Source organism: Bufo gargarizans, chromosome 2 (assembly GCF_014858855.1).
Source record: "Bufo gargarizans isolate SCDJY-AF-19 chromosome 2, ASM1485885v1, whole genome shotgun sequence".
Lineage (NCBI taxonomy): Eukaryota > Metazoa > Chordata > Amphibia > Anura > Bufonidae > Bufo > Bufo gargarizans.
In genome coordinates, this window is record NC_058081.1 from 11,394,177 (window position 1) to 11,412,100 (window position 17,924).

Genomic DNA, 17,924 nt, shown 5'->3' on the forward strand with positions numbered 1-17,924 from the left:
ATAATAATAAAATAATAACTTTCATTTGTTGCCAGAATTTTAGCTCTTCAGTACTGACCCATAGCCAAAAAATGATGGAGATAAAAGCTGAAACAAAAGGTAGTTGGATGCTGAAATACTCACTTGACCCCCTGGTCTGGTATAATGGCAGTCCAGTCCCACCAGAATCTCTCAGACACTTCCCTGCAGATGTTGTGGCTGGAAAATCACTGCTCCATGGACTCCATGCTTGGCTACTATTTTCTCCTTGTCTATTGCGCCTCTGTCTGCCAATAGGGCACTACCAATCCCTCCCCATGGCTCTCAAAGGACCAGCATGTTTTCCCTTTTTGAGGGTGCCTAAGCTTTAGGTACTGTAACTTTGCTAGTTTCTATGAAGGTGAACTATTTTACATTCTGTCTGTGAAGGTTCTCATTTATCCAGGTCATGGTATATATCTGTAAAGAATAAATCAAGGCAACTACAGTATCAATACAATCTACAGTACGTCCAGTTGCCTTGATTTATTCTTTACAGATATATTTTACATTCTGATTTGCCATGTGAAACCTCTGCCTGTTTACTGTGTTTGATCCTCCACTGTGTGACCTGACTTCTGTCTGACTCCTGTATTGAGCTGGTGCTGTCTGCCCAAACCTTTGGAATGTTAACTGGATGTAACATACTCTGCCTGCCCTGACCTTGGCATGTCCACTGACTAGGATTTTGTACTTCTCCTTTGGTACCGCACATCATTCCATTTTGACCCACATATTGTAGGTAAGCTGTTGCTAAACTGAGACTACTTGTGGAGATAGTGGCCTGATGGTTCCCCCGCAGTGAAGATCAGATCCTTGTAGAGGGATTACCTGGAGGGCCACCAAAAAAAAGCCCTTAGGAGTAGCCCCAAGCCAAATCCATTCTGTGCAACAGTAGGTCCACATCTACTATGTTATATTGCATATGTTGATTAAGGAAGGAACTTTTTTTTTTTCTTATTGGCCTTTATGGAGATGGGGGGGGGGGTGATTGGGAAATGTAGAGGAGAAACATGCTGTTACATTTTTGTTCTTGAATGATGTTACTTTTATATGAAAAAGACAAAAAATAATAATATCTTATGTCTGATAAACTCTGATAAAATATTGTTGAATTTTAAAAATTTTTTTAAATAAAATACTGATACATTGAGAATAAACACATCTGATAAAAATGTTAATTTTCTCAGAGGAAGAAGGGAAGCAACACCAGAAACCACCCAACCCTATTTTAAGAATGGGGCTGACGTTACAGGAGGTCCTGATAAGGACTCTGAAGAAGCTGGAGGAGTCAAGTTTCCAGAGATTCATAAAGAATCTGAGTGTCTGGGAAGCCAGAGAAGAATATGAATATGGAAATATTCCAAAAAATGAACTGACTGGAAAAAATCCAGAACACATCGCTGGTCTGATCAATACATATTACAATTATGCCTATGGGGCTGAGGTGACCCTAGCTATTCTGGAGGACATAGATGAGAAGAAGGTCCGGGAAGAGCTCCAGCAGGACCTAAAGGAAGGTAAGAAATCATAATCTGCATTTTATAGTCCTGTCAGTAACAATAAAGATCTACTGTACTATCTCCTCCACCTACTCAACATGGACTACAAGCAGATTGTCTTTAGATTATTCTTTTAGTCCCTCACAGACCTCCACCAAATGGGTTTCTCTACAGCAAGGTGATATATTGTCATGCTAGTTGTTGACTGCCAAGGAACCCTGGAGAGAAGACTGAAACAGTTTTCACCACTCATTGAGCATTGTGTATAGAATTAAGGCAGTGGCTTGAGTTTTTGTGTCCGGGGGGTCATGTGACAAGTCTCATGATCACTGGATGGTTGAAACTAGGAGGGGGTTAGTGGCTCTATCTAGGGATTGACCAATATAGATTTTTTTTAGAGCTTATACCGATAGTCTGTGAACTTTCAGGCCGATAGCCGATAATTTATACCGATATTTTATATCTCATAATATATATTATATTAGTTGGTAGTCACTGAGGTGGTGGAAATGTTCATTTGGCACTAGTATATTATAAATGTAAATTATAATTGAATAAAGTCCTTAGCTGGTAGTCAATTTATAATTTACATTTATAATATACTAGTGCCAAATGCCAATTTCCATACCATCCCCCCCTCATCACTGACTTTATTAACCCCTATCAGACCTCAGATCAGCCCTTTATTAACCCCTATCAGACCTCAGATCAGCCTCCTTATAACCCCTATCAGACCTCAGATCAGACCTTTATTAACCCCTATCAGACCTCAGATCATCCCTTTATTAACCCCTATCAGTCCTCAGATCAGCCTCCTTATAACCCCTATCAGACTTCAGATGAAGAAAATAAAAAACTCCTCACCTCTCCTGCGCAGCAGCTCCTCTACATCTCCGGGTCCGGCGTCTCGCTCCCCTGTATTCTCCGGCCCGCGCTGATCTGTTACCTGACAGTGTGCAGCGTCAGTTCATAGTGAGACCAGGGAGGGTAAGCATTGTAAGCGCTTGCTGTGCTTCTTTCCCGCTCCCGGCACCCGATGCACACAAGTGCACGCTTCCATAATGGAAGCACTCATTAGTATTCACTTTATATGCATTATCGGTATATCGGCAAGGTTGTACCGATAATGTACAAAATCCTAAATATCGTCCGATAATATCGGTACTTCCGATAATCGGTCAATCCCTAGCTCTATCCAAAGGCAGCATTATATGCCCAAATGTGACAAAAATAATAACAATCAGAAGATTTTTCTGACCCTTTGAAGGATGGGGTAAAGTTAATTTTAGTGGCTACAATTGTGTATTTCATATATCCATAAGTCAGGAAATGCTTAAACTGTATATGAAACTTGATGGTAGACAATGATGAACAGAAAAAAATCTATTTAAGGGTCCATTCACATGTCCGCAATTCTATTCCGCATTTTGCAGAACGGAATTGTGGACCCATTCATTTCTATAGAGCCGCACGATGTGCGGCCCGGATCCGGAAATGTGGACCTGTACCTCCAGGTCTGCATTTCTGTTCCCGAAAAAAAATAGAACATGTCCTATTCTTGTCCGCAATTGCAGACAAGATTAGGCATATTCTATTATAGTGCCGGTGATGTGCGGTCCGCAAAATGTGGAACGGGCATTGCCAGTGTCTGTGTTTTGCGGATCCGTGGATCCGCAAAACACACACGGATGTGTGAATGGACCCTTAGTGTGAAATACACTGCTCGTCCCCAAAAAAAAGTTGCCACCAAAAATATTTAGTTGGACCGCCTTTAGCTTTGATTACGGCACGCATTCGCTGTGGCATTGTTTCGATTAGCTTCTGCAATGTCACAAGATTTATTTCCATCCAGTGTTGCATTAATTTTTCGCCAAGATCTTGCATTGATGATGGTAGAGTCTGACTGCTGCGCAAAGCCTTCTCCAGCACATCCCAAAGATTCTCAGTGGGGTTAAGGTCTGGACTCTGTGGTGGCCAATCCATGTGTGACAATGATGTCTCATGCTCCCTGAACCACTCTTTCACAATTTGAGCCTGGTGAATCCTGGCATTGTCATCTTGGAATATGCCCAGGCCATCAAGGAATAAAAAATCCATTGATGGAATAACCTGGTCATTCAGTATGTTCAGGTAGTCGCTGACCTCATTCTTGGAGCACCTACTGTTTCTGAGCCTAGACCTGACCAACTGCAGCAACCACAGATCATAGCACTGCCCCCACAGGCTTGTACAGGAGGCACTAGGCATGATGGGTGCATCACTTCATCTGCCTCTCTTCTTACCCTGATGCGCCCGTCACTCTGGAACAGGGTAAATCTGGACTCATCAGACCACATGACCTTCTTCCATTGCTCCAGAGTCCAATCTTTATGCTCCCTAGCAAATTGAAGCCTTTTTTTCTGGTTTGCCTCACTGATTAGTGGTTTTCTTATGGTTACACAGCTGTACAGTCCCAATCCGTTGAGTTCCCTTCGCATTGTGCGTGTGGAAATGCTCTTACTTTCACTATTAAACATAGCCCTGAGTTCTACTGTTCTTCTTTCTTCTATTTGATTTCACCAAACATTTAAGTGATTGCTGCCACATTTCTTCCTCGAATACGATGGGTCCGCACTATCCTTCCAGTATTTAATAATGAGTTGTACAGTTCTTAACCCAATTTTAGTAGTTTCTGCAATCTCCTTAGATGTTTTTTCTGCTTGATGCATGCCAATAATTTCACCCTTCTCAAACAGACTAACATCTTTTCCACGACCACGAGATGTGTCTTTCTACATGGTTGTTTAAGAAAAGAGAAGCAACTCATTGCACCAGTTGGGATTAAATAACTTGTTGCCAGCTGAAAGATAATCGCCCATGCAGTAATTATCCAATAGGAGACTCCTAACTATTTGCTTAATTAAATCCAGATGGCAACTTTTTTTTTGAACAGGCAGTATATCAGTACCAGAAAATATAGCTAAAATGTAAGAAACAAATCCCTTTTTTCCTGACCAAGTCTAAAATTGTAAAAAAAATAAAAATTAAAACATATTATGTTTATAGACACAATATGAAAAAATCTGCACTATTCATAAAAAAACAGAAAAAAAAATTCACACCCCTATACCCAAAAAAATATAAAAGAATCTAGGGAGAGTTCACAGGACAGAAAAAAAAAAACTGTAAAAAAAACATGGATCCTGCGCATTAGTTATGCACATTTGCATTTGCTTTAGCCATTTCCATCTGCGGGCAGGATCTGCTTTTTTTTTTTTTTTTACAGGATCCTGTTCTTTTTTAAAGAATCAATTTTTTTGACAGGATCCTGTTTTTTTTATTTTTTCTGTTCTTCTGACGGAAGAACAGAAAATAAAACTGAGATGTGATCTTTTCCTTAGGCCTCATGCACACGACCGTTGTTTGGGTCCGCATCCGAGCCGCTGTTTTGGCGGCTCGGATGCGGACCCATTCATTTCAATGGGGCGGCAAAAGATGCCGTGTGCTGTCCGCATCCGTTGCTCTGTTCCATGGCCCCGCCAAAAAAACAGAACATGTCCTATTCTTGTCCGTTTTGCGGACAAGAATAGGCATTTCTTCAATGGGCCGTCCGTTCCGCAAATTGCGGAAGGCACACCAGCGGCTTCCGTTTTATGCGGATCTGCGGTTTGCGGACCGCAAAAAACGGCACAGTCGTGTGCATGAGGCTTTAGTCTAACATATTTGGAAAAAAATTAGGGGTCTGACATCAGAAAATTAACTGATAAAACAGCCAAGCGGCCTTGAAGGCCTCGTTCAGCTGCATGAAATAATACCTTGCACTTAGAGATCTGTTGCTTCATCTGGGAGAAAAAAGTACTTTTTAATACTTTATGTAAATGAGAAGCTAAGTGCACTGAGGGCGGGCTCTAGACACACTGTGCACTCTTACTCTCCTGCTTCCTCTGCCAGTCCCTCCGTTTCCTTCTTGATTCTCTATGCCCGGTGAGATGATTATGCAGAAATGTGGCCCCTTTTGAAAAGCTAGAACCACCCATCACAGTCTTCACATCAATTAGGAGCGAAGTGTGCACATCCATTTTACTCCTTTTAGGGCTAAAAATATTTTTTTTATTGGGTCTTTATTAAAAATGCTCCGGCATTTTTGAAATTCAGTACTTAAAAATCTGTTTGTTTTCAAGCTGTCACGTTGTGTTTTCTTTGAATCCCATCATCAGACGGCTAATGTGTAGCTCTTATCTGTGACTTCCTGACCTCATAAACCCTCATTAAACTTTTAAAAAGTGTTTTTTAAGTCAATAGTTATTTGTTCTGTCACTGTATCTGTGTGGGAAGCTTGGTTCTGTCACCACATATATATCGTAGACTTGGTTATGTCACTATACGTATCTATGTAGTAAGCTTGGTTTTGTCACCCTATCTATGTAGTAAAAATACACCACCACAATAGATTTTAAATGAAACGGACAAGATGTGCTTTACCTGCAGCTTTAATTTGAGGGTATTTACATCCAGATCAGGTGAACAGTGCAGGAATTACAGCAGTTTGCATCTGTGCCTCCCACTTGTTGAGGGACCAAAAGTAATGGGACAGAATAATAATGATAAATCAAACTTTCACTTTTTAATGCTTGGTTGCAAATCCTTTGCAGTCAATTACAGCCTAAAGTCTGGAACGCATAGACATCACCAGACGCTGGGTTTCATCCCTGGTGATGCTCTGCCAGGCCTCTACTGCAACTGCTTTCAGTTCCTGCTTGTTTTTGGGGCATTTTCCCTTTAGTTTTGTCTTCAGCAAGTGAAATGCATGCTGATTCAGGTCCGGGGATTGACTTGGCTATTGCAGAACATTCCACTTCTTTCCCTTAAAACCTCTTTGGTTGCTTTTGCAATATGCTTTGGGTCATTGTCCATCTGCACTGTGAAGCGCCGTCCAATAAGTTCTGAAGCATTGGGCTGAATATGAGCAGATAATATTGCCCGAAACACTTCAGAATTCATCCTGATGCTTTTGTCAGCAGTCACATCATCAATAAATACAAGAGAACCAGTTCCATTGGCAGCCATACATGCCCACGCCATGACACTACCACTACCATGCTTCACTGATGAGGTGGTATGCTTAGGATCATGAGAAGTTCCTTTCCTTCTCCATACTCTTCTCTTCCCATCACTCTGGTACAAGTTGATCTTGGTCTCATCTGTCCATAGGATGTTGTTCCAGAACTGTGAAGGCTTTTTTAGATGTCGTTTGGCAAACTCTAATCTGGCCTTCCTGTATTTGAGGCTCACCAATGGTTTACATCTTGTGGTGAACCCTCTGCATTCACTCTGGTGAAGTCTTCTCTTGATTGTTGACTTTGACACACATACACCTACCTCCTGGAGAGTGTTTTCTTCACCAGGGAAATAATTCTTCGGTCATCCACCACAGTTGTTCCAAACAGTTGTTTTGGCCACCCCTAATGTTTTTGCTATCTCTCTGATGGGTTTGTTGTGTTTTTTCAGCCTAATGATGGCTTCACTGATAGTGACAGCTCTTTGGATCTCATCTTGAGAGTTGACAGCAACAGATTCCAAATGCAAATAGCAGACTGGAAATGACCTCTGGACATTTTATCTGCTCATTGTAATTGGGATAATGAGGGAATAACACACACCGGCCATGGAACAGCTGAGAAGCCAATTGTCCCATTACTTTTGGTCCCTTAACAAGTGGGAGGCACATATGCAAACTGTTGTAATTCCTGCACCGTCCACCTGATTTAGATGTAAATGCCCTCAAATTAAAGCTGACAGTTTGCAGGTAAAGCACATCTAGTTTGTTTCATTTAAAATCCATTGTGGTGGTGTATAGAGCCAAACATGTTAGAATTGTGTTGATGTCCCAATATTTATGGACCTGACTGTATGTAGTAACCTTAGTAATGTCGTCATATCAATGTAGTGACCTTGGTACTGTCACTGTAACTATGTAGGGAGCTTGGCTCTGTAACCAAATCTATGTAGAGAGCTTGGTTCTGTCACTGTATCTATGTAGCGAGCTTGGTTCTGTCACCGTACCTATGCAGTGCGTTGGTTTGTTACTGTCTCTATGTAGAAAATTTTGTTCTGGTATGCTTATTGTATCTATGCAGTATTGGACTTTTATGGCATCTGAATTCTTCATACAGTCCAGGGTGCATGGAAGCCTTTATTCACCCCTGGGCCTGTAAATCCAAAAGTAGAGGGAGCAGTTTAGAAAAGGGAGCAGGAGGCAGAACAACACACAAAGTGGCTTGGGTCCACCTAGGATACACTAAGTTGCTAATTTGCATATTCATTAAAAGTTGTCTTTCTCTAGAATAAAGCAATGGCTCACTAAGAGAGAGCTATCACTATATTCAGCTGAGCTAGCCCTACAAGGCAATCCCTATTACAGACCCCCTTTAAACTGTGTCTGGTCCTAAATACCGAAATATCCTGGTTCTGGACCACTTAAGTTACCTAAATATGGATTCTGGTAGAATAACGTGTGAATTTTATTGTTTATATTTGCAGTGGACATTCTAGGACAAGGACTTGGAACCAGAATGTTTACAGGTAAGAAGAAGTTTGTTACTTACAATGTTTAGATTTACTGTATATTTGCTGCTTTACAGTAATTCATTTACAGACAAGTGCCTCATATGATGCTGGAGACTTTATACAGTAAGTTGTAGAGGTCCCTCTGTGCCCCTTACAGTTTACCAATCCCATAATTCATAGAGTTGACCTGGATGAATTATGAAATGTCAGCTTTCTGCTGCTCAGTATTTCTCACTCACGTTCTTCTCTACACTTACACATATAGTCATATATAACACTTTATCTTCTTCTCAAGATCTCTGCCTTACGTCATTTAAGGCAAATGTTTCTGCTCACATCTAGAAGCTATAACGTCACCCCCAGTCATAGTATTATGTAGCTTGTTAGCATGTGAACAGCTTTCACAAAAATCGGTGCACTACAGGGAAAATGCAATAGACCATATATGAATATATTGGTTAAATGAGACTTTAACCAATATATTCTGTGGCAGACCTCTCTGCCTTTGGATTACTATATAAAACCTGATTTGTCTGTTTGTTCAGCGGTTGCTGGTTGTTTGCCCAGATCAGAGCTATCCAGGGATGTGTAGTCTATGCAGATATGTGCGGTTTTGGGGGGGTGTTTTCTGTGTTTTGGGAAAGGTGTGTGTTTTCTGCCTGTGAGTGATTAAGCTGGCCCATTGTGTTTGTTAATTGTATCACAGGCAGAGCCCATTGTGTTTGTTAACATCTTCGAGTTCTGGAAAATACTCATATTATATCTGTTGAAATGAGAATTCCACAAAAGTTGGGTTTCTTTTGCTGAAGTCTTAGTTAACTTTGGATTTTTGCAGAATGGCAGGTAGGATAGAAGTGGAACTTGACATTCCCTCCCCACTCCAGTACATATCTTCCCCATTCCAGTACATACTCTCATTATTGACAGCAGCATCTGAGTGGTTAAACAGCCCAGGATGGCACTTCTGCTGGTTTGGGCTCTTAGAGCAGGAGTGCAGTGCTTAGACCCATGCAGCTCAGCCTTTTATGGCGGTCAAGCCAAGGCACCTTAGTGACCAATTTAAAAGGTGTGTGGGTGCCACTAAGGGGTTTATAAATCTCTAATATGTCTCCTGTAGAATCCATTTGGGGTAGTCTCTATGTGTTAATCTATAAATATTAGAGGCCTCCTAATTAAAATCAATTAGTGAAGTGCAGTTTGCAGAATTAGTGTTACTAGCATTGGGTTTTCTTTAGGTAGATGTTTGTATGACCTGTCCTGCAATCCATTTTTATCACAAATCCTGAAAATTTGGGTAAACCGCTAATTTAAAGTATTTCCGTTAATTAACCGGTATAAATGATGGTATGGAAGACACATTGCCCATCCAAATGATGAGCATGTCATCAATGTATCTGTAATACCGACACACACAGCCCAAAACCTTACTCGTGTTCTGCCCAGGACAGCCCAAAAATGCAGATATAGTTTATGAAAGTTAGAGACAATCCATGCAGTTTCAGGACTGATAACAATCTCTGTACAGAGCCCTGGAATCTATTAGTGCTATAGCAAAATGAATTAAAAAAATCCCTCAGAAAATACAATGAGGAAATATCAAAGACTTGTAGATGAAGAAGAGGAAGAAGATAAAACCTCCATTATACAAGGATAGGTGTAGATTTATTATCAAGGTTTGTGATGAGATTTTAGATCACTGCAAATTCCTAAATGAAACATTGTATAAAATATGGAGGATATCCCCGGACATGTAATGATTTCGTGTCTTTCTCCTTCTTTTCTTCTCTCTCTCTAAAGACAGGGTAAACTTTATATACTATGACACATTAGGTCTTATGATGGCGCTAATTGATACAAGTTCAGTTCTACATGATCTCCGGGACCAGGATCTACTGACTCAGAATCAGTTCAATGATGTGGTGGAAAAGGAGACATGTAAAGATCTGTATGATATTATCAGAACCTGGGAGGACACTGAGAAGTATATGGCTTATACAGTTCTTAAAAAATATCATGATGAACTCTGCAACTTGGGATCGCAGGGCTGGAGTGCAAACGACTGGATATATTCCAGTGGTAAGTCTAGAAAATAATAATAATAATATTAATAATCTTTATTTATATAGCACCATTATGTTCCACAGCACTTTACAATCAGAGGGCTCGCGTACAGTGCAAAATCAGATGTTACATATAAGTAATTCAACACTCCAAACAATTTGAGTGAGTGCCCTGCTCACAAGGGCTTACAAGTAGGGGAGATCTACTAGGTAAACAGTGCTTGGTTTGTACAATGGTCAAGCCAGCTTAACTAATAGGAGAGAAAATCTAAAGCTGCATGGGACAGCCACTGCCTCAGCTGCCTCAGGTTTGAATGGGGCCTTCTCCAGACCGCATGTTTGAGCTCGTTCCACAGGCTCATAGAAGGCACTTCAGAGTAATCCAATGCATTGCGCTTGCTATTCTTGGATGTTTTTAGTTGTGTTTTTTGCGGCATTCTCCTTTTGGAGAACCTATGACCTGCGAGTGAGAGCAAACTTTCTGACGCTGCGCAGCACATTTTACTCCAGAATGCCTTGATAGTGTTGAGATTTCATTGTACCCTGCACAGATTCAAGCCCCAAAAAGCATCCTCCTTATATTTCACAGTAGTGATGAGCGGCAGGGGTCATATTCGAATTCGCGATATTTCGCGAATATTTTTTAGAATATTCGTCGAATATTCGAAAATCCGAAAATTCACGATTTTTTTCTTGAAAAAAATCGGCAAAGTAATGATTGTGTAATATGCGAATTTTCGTAATTCGAATTTTCGGATTCAAATTTTTATTGCGAATTTTTTAACTTACAACTATTAGACAAAGAAGATTATAGCACTATATTAGCTAAATTGCTCTATATTCGATTTTTCGAATATTCGCTAAATTGCTATAACAGTTTTTTCGAATATTCGTAATATATAGCAATATAGCGAATATTCGAAAAAAACGAATATAGAGCAATTTAGCTAATATAGTGCTATAATCTTTTTTTTATAGTTGTAACTTTTTTTTCCAATCTGAACTTCAGATGAGAAAAAAAATTACAACTATTAGACAAAGAAGATTATAGCACTATATTAGCTAAATTGCTCTATATTCGTTTTTTTTCGAATATTCACTATATTGCCATAACTTCGTTTTTTCGAATATTTGTAATATTCTAAAACAAGAATATATAGCAATATAGCGAATATTCGAAAAAAACTAATATAGAGCAATTTAGCTAATATAGTGCTATAATCTTCTTTGTCTAAAAGTTGAAAAATTCGCAATAAAAATTCGAATCCGAAAATTTGAATTACGAAAATTCGCATATTACACAATCATTACCTTGCCGATTTTTTCAAGAAAAAAAAAATCGTGCATTTTCGAATATGACCCCTGCCACTCATCACTACTCCTAAAGTCAAGTATATTGCAGCCTTCTTATTGGCCCACAAGCTAGAAGCAGGAAGGGATCATGTGTACTGATTAAAAAAAAAAAAAAATAGGAAAAAAAAAATAGAATATTCGAAATTACGAATATATATAACTATATTCGAAATATTCGCGAATTTTCGAAGTACCTATATTCGCGATAAAAATTCGAAATTCGAATATTCGTGATCAACACTATTTCACAGTAGGTACAATGGGGATCATTTATTATTTATTTTCACGCTGGTCTTAAGTGTGTCTTTGCTGCTGGAGGAAGCACCACACAACTTTGGCATGCCCTACAGCAGCTCCCTTACTTGGGTAGATTTGATCCATTTTCTGTGCCTAAAACTGGTATATAAAATGATGACTGAGACGCGCCTGCCGGGCCACCCTGTTCCCCATCCACACCACACCCTCTTTCCTCAATCTGTCAGAAATGTGGCGTGAGCAGAAAAGTTGTAGATTTTGCTGCAAAATGGCGAGCAACAATCTAAAGGACATTCTCCCACAAGCTTTGTGGCATGTCAATATGCATTTTAGCAATTTCCAGTCTTGCTTTTTTTATGATTTGCTTTTTACAGTGGTTTCCTCTTCGGTTGTCTTCCATTAAGTCTACTTTGGCAAAGACAGCAATGGATAATGCGATCTTACACTGATGTACCTTGACCTTGGAGTTCACCTCTAATCTCTTTGGAAGTTGTTCTGGGATTTTTGGTTACGATTCATATTATTGGTCTCTTCAATTTGTCATCAATTTTTCTCTTGCAGCCACGTCTAGGGAGGTTGGCTACAGTCACAAAGACCTTAAACTTCTGAATAATATGTGTAACTGTAGTAACGGGAACATCATGCTGTTTGGAAATGGTCTTATAGCCTTTAAAATGTTTGTCAATAATTGTATTTCTAATCTCCAGAGACAACATTCTCCTTAGCTTTCTTTGGCCTATGTTCAGTGTGGTACCCACTATGATACCAAACAGCACAGGGACTTCTTTTTACCCTGTAAACAGGCAGACAAGTATAAAGACACTTGTGATGTTAATTACAAAAAATATCTTCGTTTAACATGTCCCTATGGTCAAATTACTTTTAATCTTTCCTAGGGGTGCCATCATTTTGTCCAGGCCAGGTTCTGTTGGACCACAATTCATAATTAATTCATAATTAATTCATTAATTAGCTTATTTTTGGTAATTTTTTCTTTTTTGTTTTCTTTTGTCAGTTTAAAGTTATTCCAGTGACCATTGTGGGTTTTTCTTCCTTCAACTAAGGGGGTCCAACAGTTTTGTCCACATGTGTATCATCTGTAATGCTTTTGAGTGCATGCGGTGTGGTGGATACTGTTGGAAAAAAAGATCAGATTCTGTAGAATTATGTTGAAGGGGTGAATGGAGAAGATAGGGTGATATAGGCCACCCTAAAGAGGTATATACTTTAGTGGAGCATCTAAAGTTGGGGTTTTCTGAGATTTTTAACTGATGACATATCCTAAATGCAGATATAATTTGATAAGTTTTGAATAAATTCACTCATTCTTGCAAGAACTTGTGGCACAGACTTGCTGCACCACATATTTGAAGTTTATGCTCCACAATTTTGTTAAAACATGCTAAGCATGAAACAACTTTGTGTCTTTTTCTCAATTTTTTGCGCTTTGCTTTGGTGGTCTTAGTTTTTGACCTATGGTTTAGATATACTGTATAGAGATCAAAGGTAGTATAAAAAGTGGTGTAAAATTTTGACAGTATAAAGCCACAAGTCTTTGAGGCACATTGTGTTGCATCTTCGACCTGACCACTTTATAAAAGAACATCACAGATTTAGACGCATTTAACAGTCCTAAATTCCAAATACTATGGAATTTGGCATAAGCTAAAAACATATTCTGGCACAAAATGAGCATATCTTAACCCTTTCACTCCCAGCACCATACATATACATCGCTTGGGTGATGTGCAAACATGACGCCCGCTCAAACGTGCAGCGGGCGTCATGGCCGGCAAGTCTCTGCTGTTTCAAACAGCCATGATCAATTGAGATCACGGCACCTAAATGCGCAAAAACCCAGAAGCGTTACTACTGATGCCCCATGTGGCCAAACGGGACATCAATAGTTGCAGTAAATGCTCTGAGTCTCTATGAAGAGACTCAGGGCATTAATGCTGCAATTCTTATTTTGGCCACCAGATGGCAGGCCAACATAAGAAATGAGCAAATATAACTTCAAACTGCAATTTAAAAATCCCTGATAGTTTAAAATTAAAAATTAAAAAAAGGAATTTATAGGTTCATATATGAACCTTGAATTCTTCACAATGTAAAACAAATGTAAAAAAAAGTATAAAAGTTTAAATCACCCCCCTTTCCATATAATTAAAAAATAAATACCTAAATAACAATAAATATAAACATCCTGGGTATCACTACGACCAAAAACGCCCATACTATAAAAAAATAAAAATAATAAATCCAATAAGGCTAAAGGCGCAATCGGAAAAAGGGTTAAAATAGCCGATTTGCAATTTTTCCTTTGCTTCTCTTACCCAAAAATATGAAATAAAATGTGATCAAAAAGTCAGGTACACTCCAAAATGGTATCAATAAAAGCTATGGATTGTCCCGCAAAAAATGAGCCCCTAAACAACTCAGTAGACATAAGTATAAAAAAGTTATGGGGGTCAGAATATGGTGATGAAAAAAAAATATTTTTATTTTTATAATTTTTTATTAAGGCACACATAAAGCTGAGTAATAAATTCCACAAGAAATCAATGTTTCGTACCCATTTTACAAATTTGGATACTTAATTATGAACAAGACGGCTTAGTACTAGACAGTGTTAGGATTAGACATATCTTAAAGAATATGTAAATAGTATTGAGAGTGGAGGGGTGGGAGTGTGGGAGGGGGTAACCTTGGGGAGCGGGGTTGGACATAGGGGTTAAAAACCATACGTATGCTTAAGTCATTAAGGAAGTCCATTAGTGCTGCTTCTGTTTTCCTTGTGAGAGGAGTAAATAAGAGGTTCTGTTTGTTATATGTGATGTGGGTAGGAGGTTGTAGAGACATATTCAGTTAGTGTCCAATCAACTCACGTGCCCCCAAAGTTCGTAAAGATTGGATTCCAAATAAGTAGGAACTTGGGGTGGGGTCCATTTTCCCAACTAGCAATTTGCTCCAATCGGTAGATGTGATCACATCGAGTAATCCATTGGGGGATAGGGGGAGATGACTTAGATTTCCAATGTACTGCTATTAGAAGTCTAGCAGCAGCTAGTAAGTGAGTACATAATTTTGTTTGTATGTTAGGTTTTCGATGGTCATTGTATATATTAAGGAAGAAGGTTTTGGGTGTTATGGGTAAAGGCGTTTGACAAATATGTGAGATAATGCCTCCAATCTCTTGCCAGTAGCAGAGCATTATGGGGCATTCCCACCATATATGTATAAATGAGCCCACTTTCTGGTGGCATCTCCAGCATAAAGAGCTGGTCATAGGGAATATTGTGTGGAGCCTATCTGGGGTATAATACCACCATGTTAGTACTTTGTAGAAGTTTTCTTGTAGTTTGACACATTTTGAGATTTTTGGGGCTTGTGCCATCAGAAATGATTTTTCTTTGTCTGACAGCCGGATTTCAAGATCTCTCTTTTTTTTTTTGTATGGTGGTTCTGTGGATCTGCTGTTAGATATTACAGTGGCATCGATAGTTGAGATTTTCCTTGCCGGGGGTCTTGTAGCAAGAGCAAGTTTCTCAAACGGCAGATGTTCAGAACTTGATTCCTGAGGGGATGTTGAGATACTGGTAATGAAACATTGGATATGGATTAACTGTAGGGGAGAAAGAGGTTTTAATTGGGGGTGTAGTTGCCAATTATCAAGTAAGTTTAAGTTGGTGTCTAGTAAGTCTACTACAGGCAAAGTGATATGTTTCCTTAAGATTGTGAGTGATTTCCTAAAGAGTTATTCAGTATATCCCTCACTTGCAGTAATGGTGAGATTTGTGGGGTCAGGACAGCTGAGCTTAAGCATTGTCTCCAGATTTTAATAGTGTTATAAGTGCATGGGTTTAGTTCAGATATGACATCCCTTGGGATCTCCTTTGGGAGAAAGAGAAGAGATCTCAGAGGTATTGTCATCTGAGCTGTACCTGTTTGGAAATCTAATCAACCTTCATGAGGTCTTAGCCATTCCAGACATCTAAGTCCCTGAATCGATTTATAATAAATCAGGGAGGCCAATGCCGCCTCTGCTGTTAGGCTGTATGAGTTGTGTGTGAGACAGTCTGGGTCTACCTTTTTTCCAAAGATATGTCGAGAGAATAGTGCGTATTTGCAAAAAGAAGCTGTTAGGTAGGTGTATATGTAGGGTTTGCAGAAAATATAAGATCCTAGGGCATATTATAGTTTTAATCAGTGCTCCTCTGCCAAACCATGAGGTGAATGGCGTTTCCCAGGAGTCTAATAAGGCTTTTTTTTGAATAGGCATACTTAGGAAATTGGCCTTGTAAAGGTTTGAAGGATTTGAGGTTAAGTGGATCACCAGAAATTTTATATGGTCATTTGACCATTGAAAAGGGGAGTGAAGTTGTAAGAGTTGTTGTGTCTGTGAATTTAGGGATACGTTTAATACTTGCGATTTTGAGAAATTTATGAGGAAGTTGGACATCCTCCCAAATTCGTTCAAAATCAAGTAAATAGCCGGCAGTGCCTGCTGAGGATTAGTGATGATGATCAATAAATCGTCAGCAAAGGCTGCAGTTTGGTGGTGTGTATCTCCAACTTGCATTCCCTCAAACCTGTAATCCTGTCTCATTGTTCACAATAGGGGTTCAATGGTAAGTACAAAGAGTAAAGGGAACAGTGGGCAGCCTTGTCGAGTTCCATTGCGCATGGTAAAGGGGGGGGGGGGGGGGGGACAAGGTAGAATTGACCAAAACCCTTGCAAGGGGGTCTCTATACATTGCCATAATTGCGTTTACAAATTGGGGAGGTATACCATATTTTGAGAGTGTCTTAGTCATAAATAACCAATCCACTCTGTCAAAAGCCTTTTTGGCATATGTTTATAATAGTATCAGGGGTGTAGAAAGGTATTTTGCTCGGTATATAATATTAATCAGACGGGTTGTGTTCATGCGTCCCTCTCTGCCTGCAACAAATCCAACTTGTTCCATGTTAATGAGTTTAGGGAGTAAGGGTTGTAGTCTAAAGGCCAAAATTTTCGCATATACTTTTAAATCTACATTAAGTAGGGAAATTGGTCTGTAACTTGCACATGACATCGGGTCCGTCCCATCCTTGGGGATAATGGTAACTGTGGCTGTTAACATTTGGTGTGGTAAAGGTTTGTTTTAAAGGGCAGTGTTGCAGACAGAGAGTAGTCTGGGGAGTAAAGAGGTTTGAAATGTTTTATAATAAAATAGTCGTAGGCTATCAGGTCCTGAGCTTTTACAGAGAGAGGTTTTTCTAAGGGCTCTTCAATAGAGAAAAGGAGGTATAACAAGGTCGCTTTAGTATCACCTAGTCGAGGAAGGGCGACAGAATCTAACCAGGGTTTTATCTCTCGCCCCCTGGTCTCTTCTTCTTGTGGTGTGGCAGAGCCACATAAGTTATACAATTGTTGATAAAATTTGCTAAAGCACGCAGCAATTTGTTCTGTAGACAACAGCTGGCGAGAAATAGGTGATTTAACATTATGGATGTTCTAGCTTTTCTTTTTTTTTATTGAGATAGCATGAATTTTGAAGCCTTGTCTCCATGGGCATAGTACTTGAATTGAGCTGAGGTATATTTTTGCAGACTGGGTATTTATCAAGTTTCTTAGTTCTGTTCTAAGTGTATCTAACTTGGTCAGATCTTCTGTTTTTAGGGATTTTTTGTGTTTTTGTTCTAGTTTCTGGATCTGGTTTGAGATGTCCAAAATTGATGCCTCTTTTCTCTTCTTTAGATATGATCCCAAGGAGATAAGATGCCCCTTTACTACGGCCTTGTGGGCCTCCCAGACCACCCCCTCTGAAAAATCTGGGGTTTCGTTAAGGCTGAAATATTCTTCTAATTTTCCTCTGATGTCATTGATATGGTCAGCACTACCCAATATTTCATTGAGGCGCCACAAAGAGGATGGTCTAGGAAGGCCCCCAAGAGTTAGATTCAGAAATAGTGGTGCGTGATCAGAAAGCAATATGTTCCCTATGAAGGCCTTTTTACTGTGTGAGAGCAGGTAAAGGGGAACAAGTAAGCAATCGAGCCTTTGATACGATTTATGGGCTGATGAGAAAAAGGTGTAATCCTTTTCAGAAGGATGTAATGTTCTCTATGTGTCAGGATTCGAACCCATGACCGGACATGTCCCAGGCGGTAGCTCTAGCCACTAGACTACCAACCCTTCTGGACT

General features: G+C 39.6%; 1 protein-coding gene across 4 annotated transcripts in view; it reads left to right on the plus strand.

The window, feature by feature from the left end:
- Window positions 1–17,924, plus strand: part of LOC122927047 — a 126,041-nt gene that overhangs the window by 3,738 nt on the left and 104,379 nt on the right. For all 4 annotated transcript variants that reach the window (XM_044278602.1, XM_044278604.1, XM_044278603.1 and 1 more), the window contains exons 2-4: window positions 1,209–1,538; window positions 8,040–8,081; window positions 9,864–10,142. In XM_044278602.1, coding sequence (XP_044134537.1) covers window positions 1,256–1,538; window positions 8,040–8,081; window positions 9,864–10,142 — 604 coding nt within the window. In that variant the 5' untranslated portion in view covers window positions 1,209–1,255. The remainder of the gene's footprint in view (window positions 1–1,208; window positions 1,539–8,039; window positions 8,082–9,863; window positions 10,143–17,924) is intronic.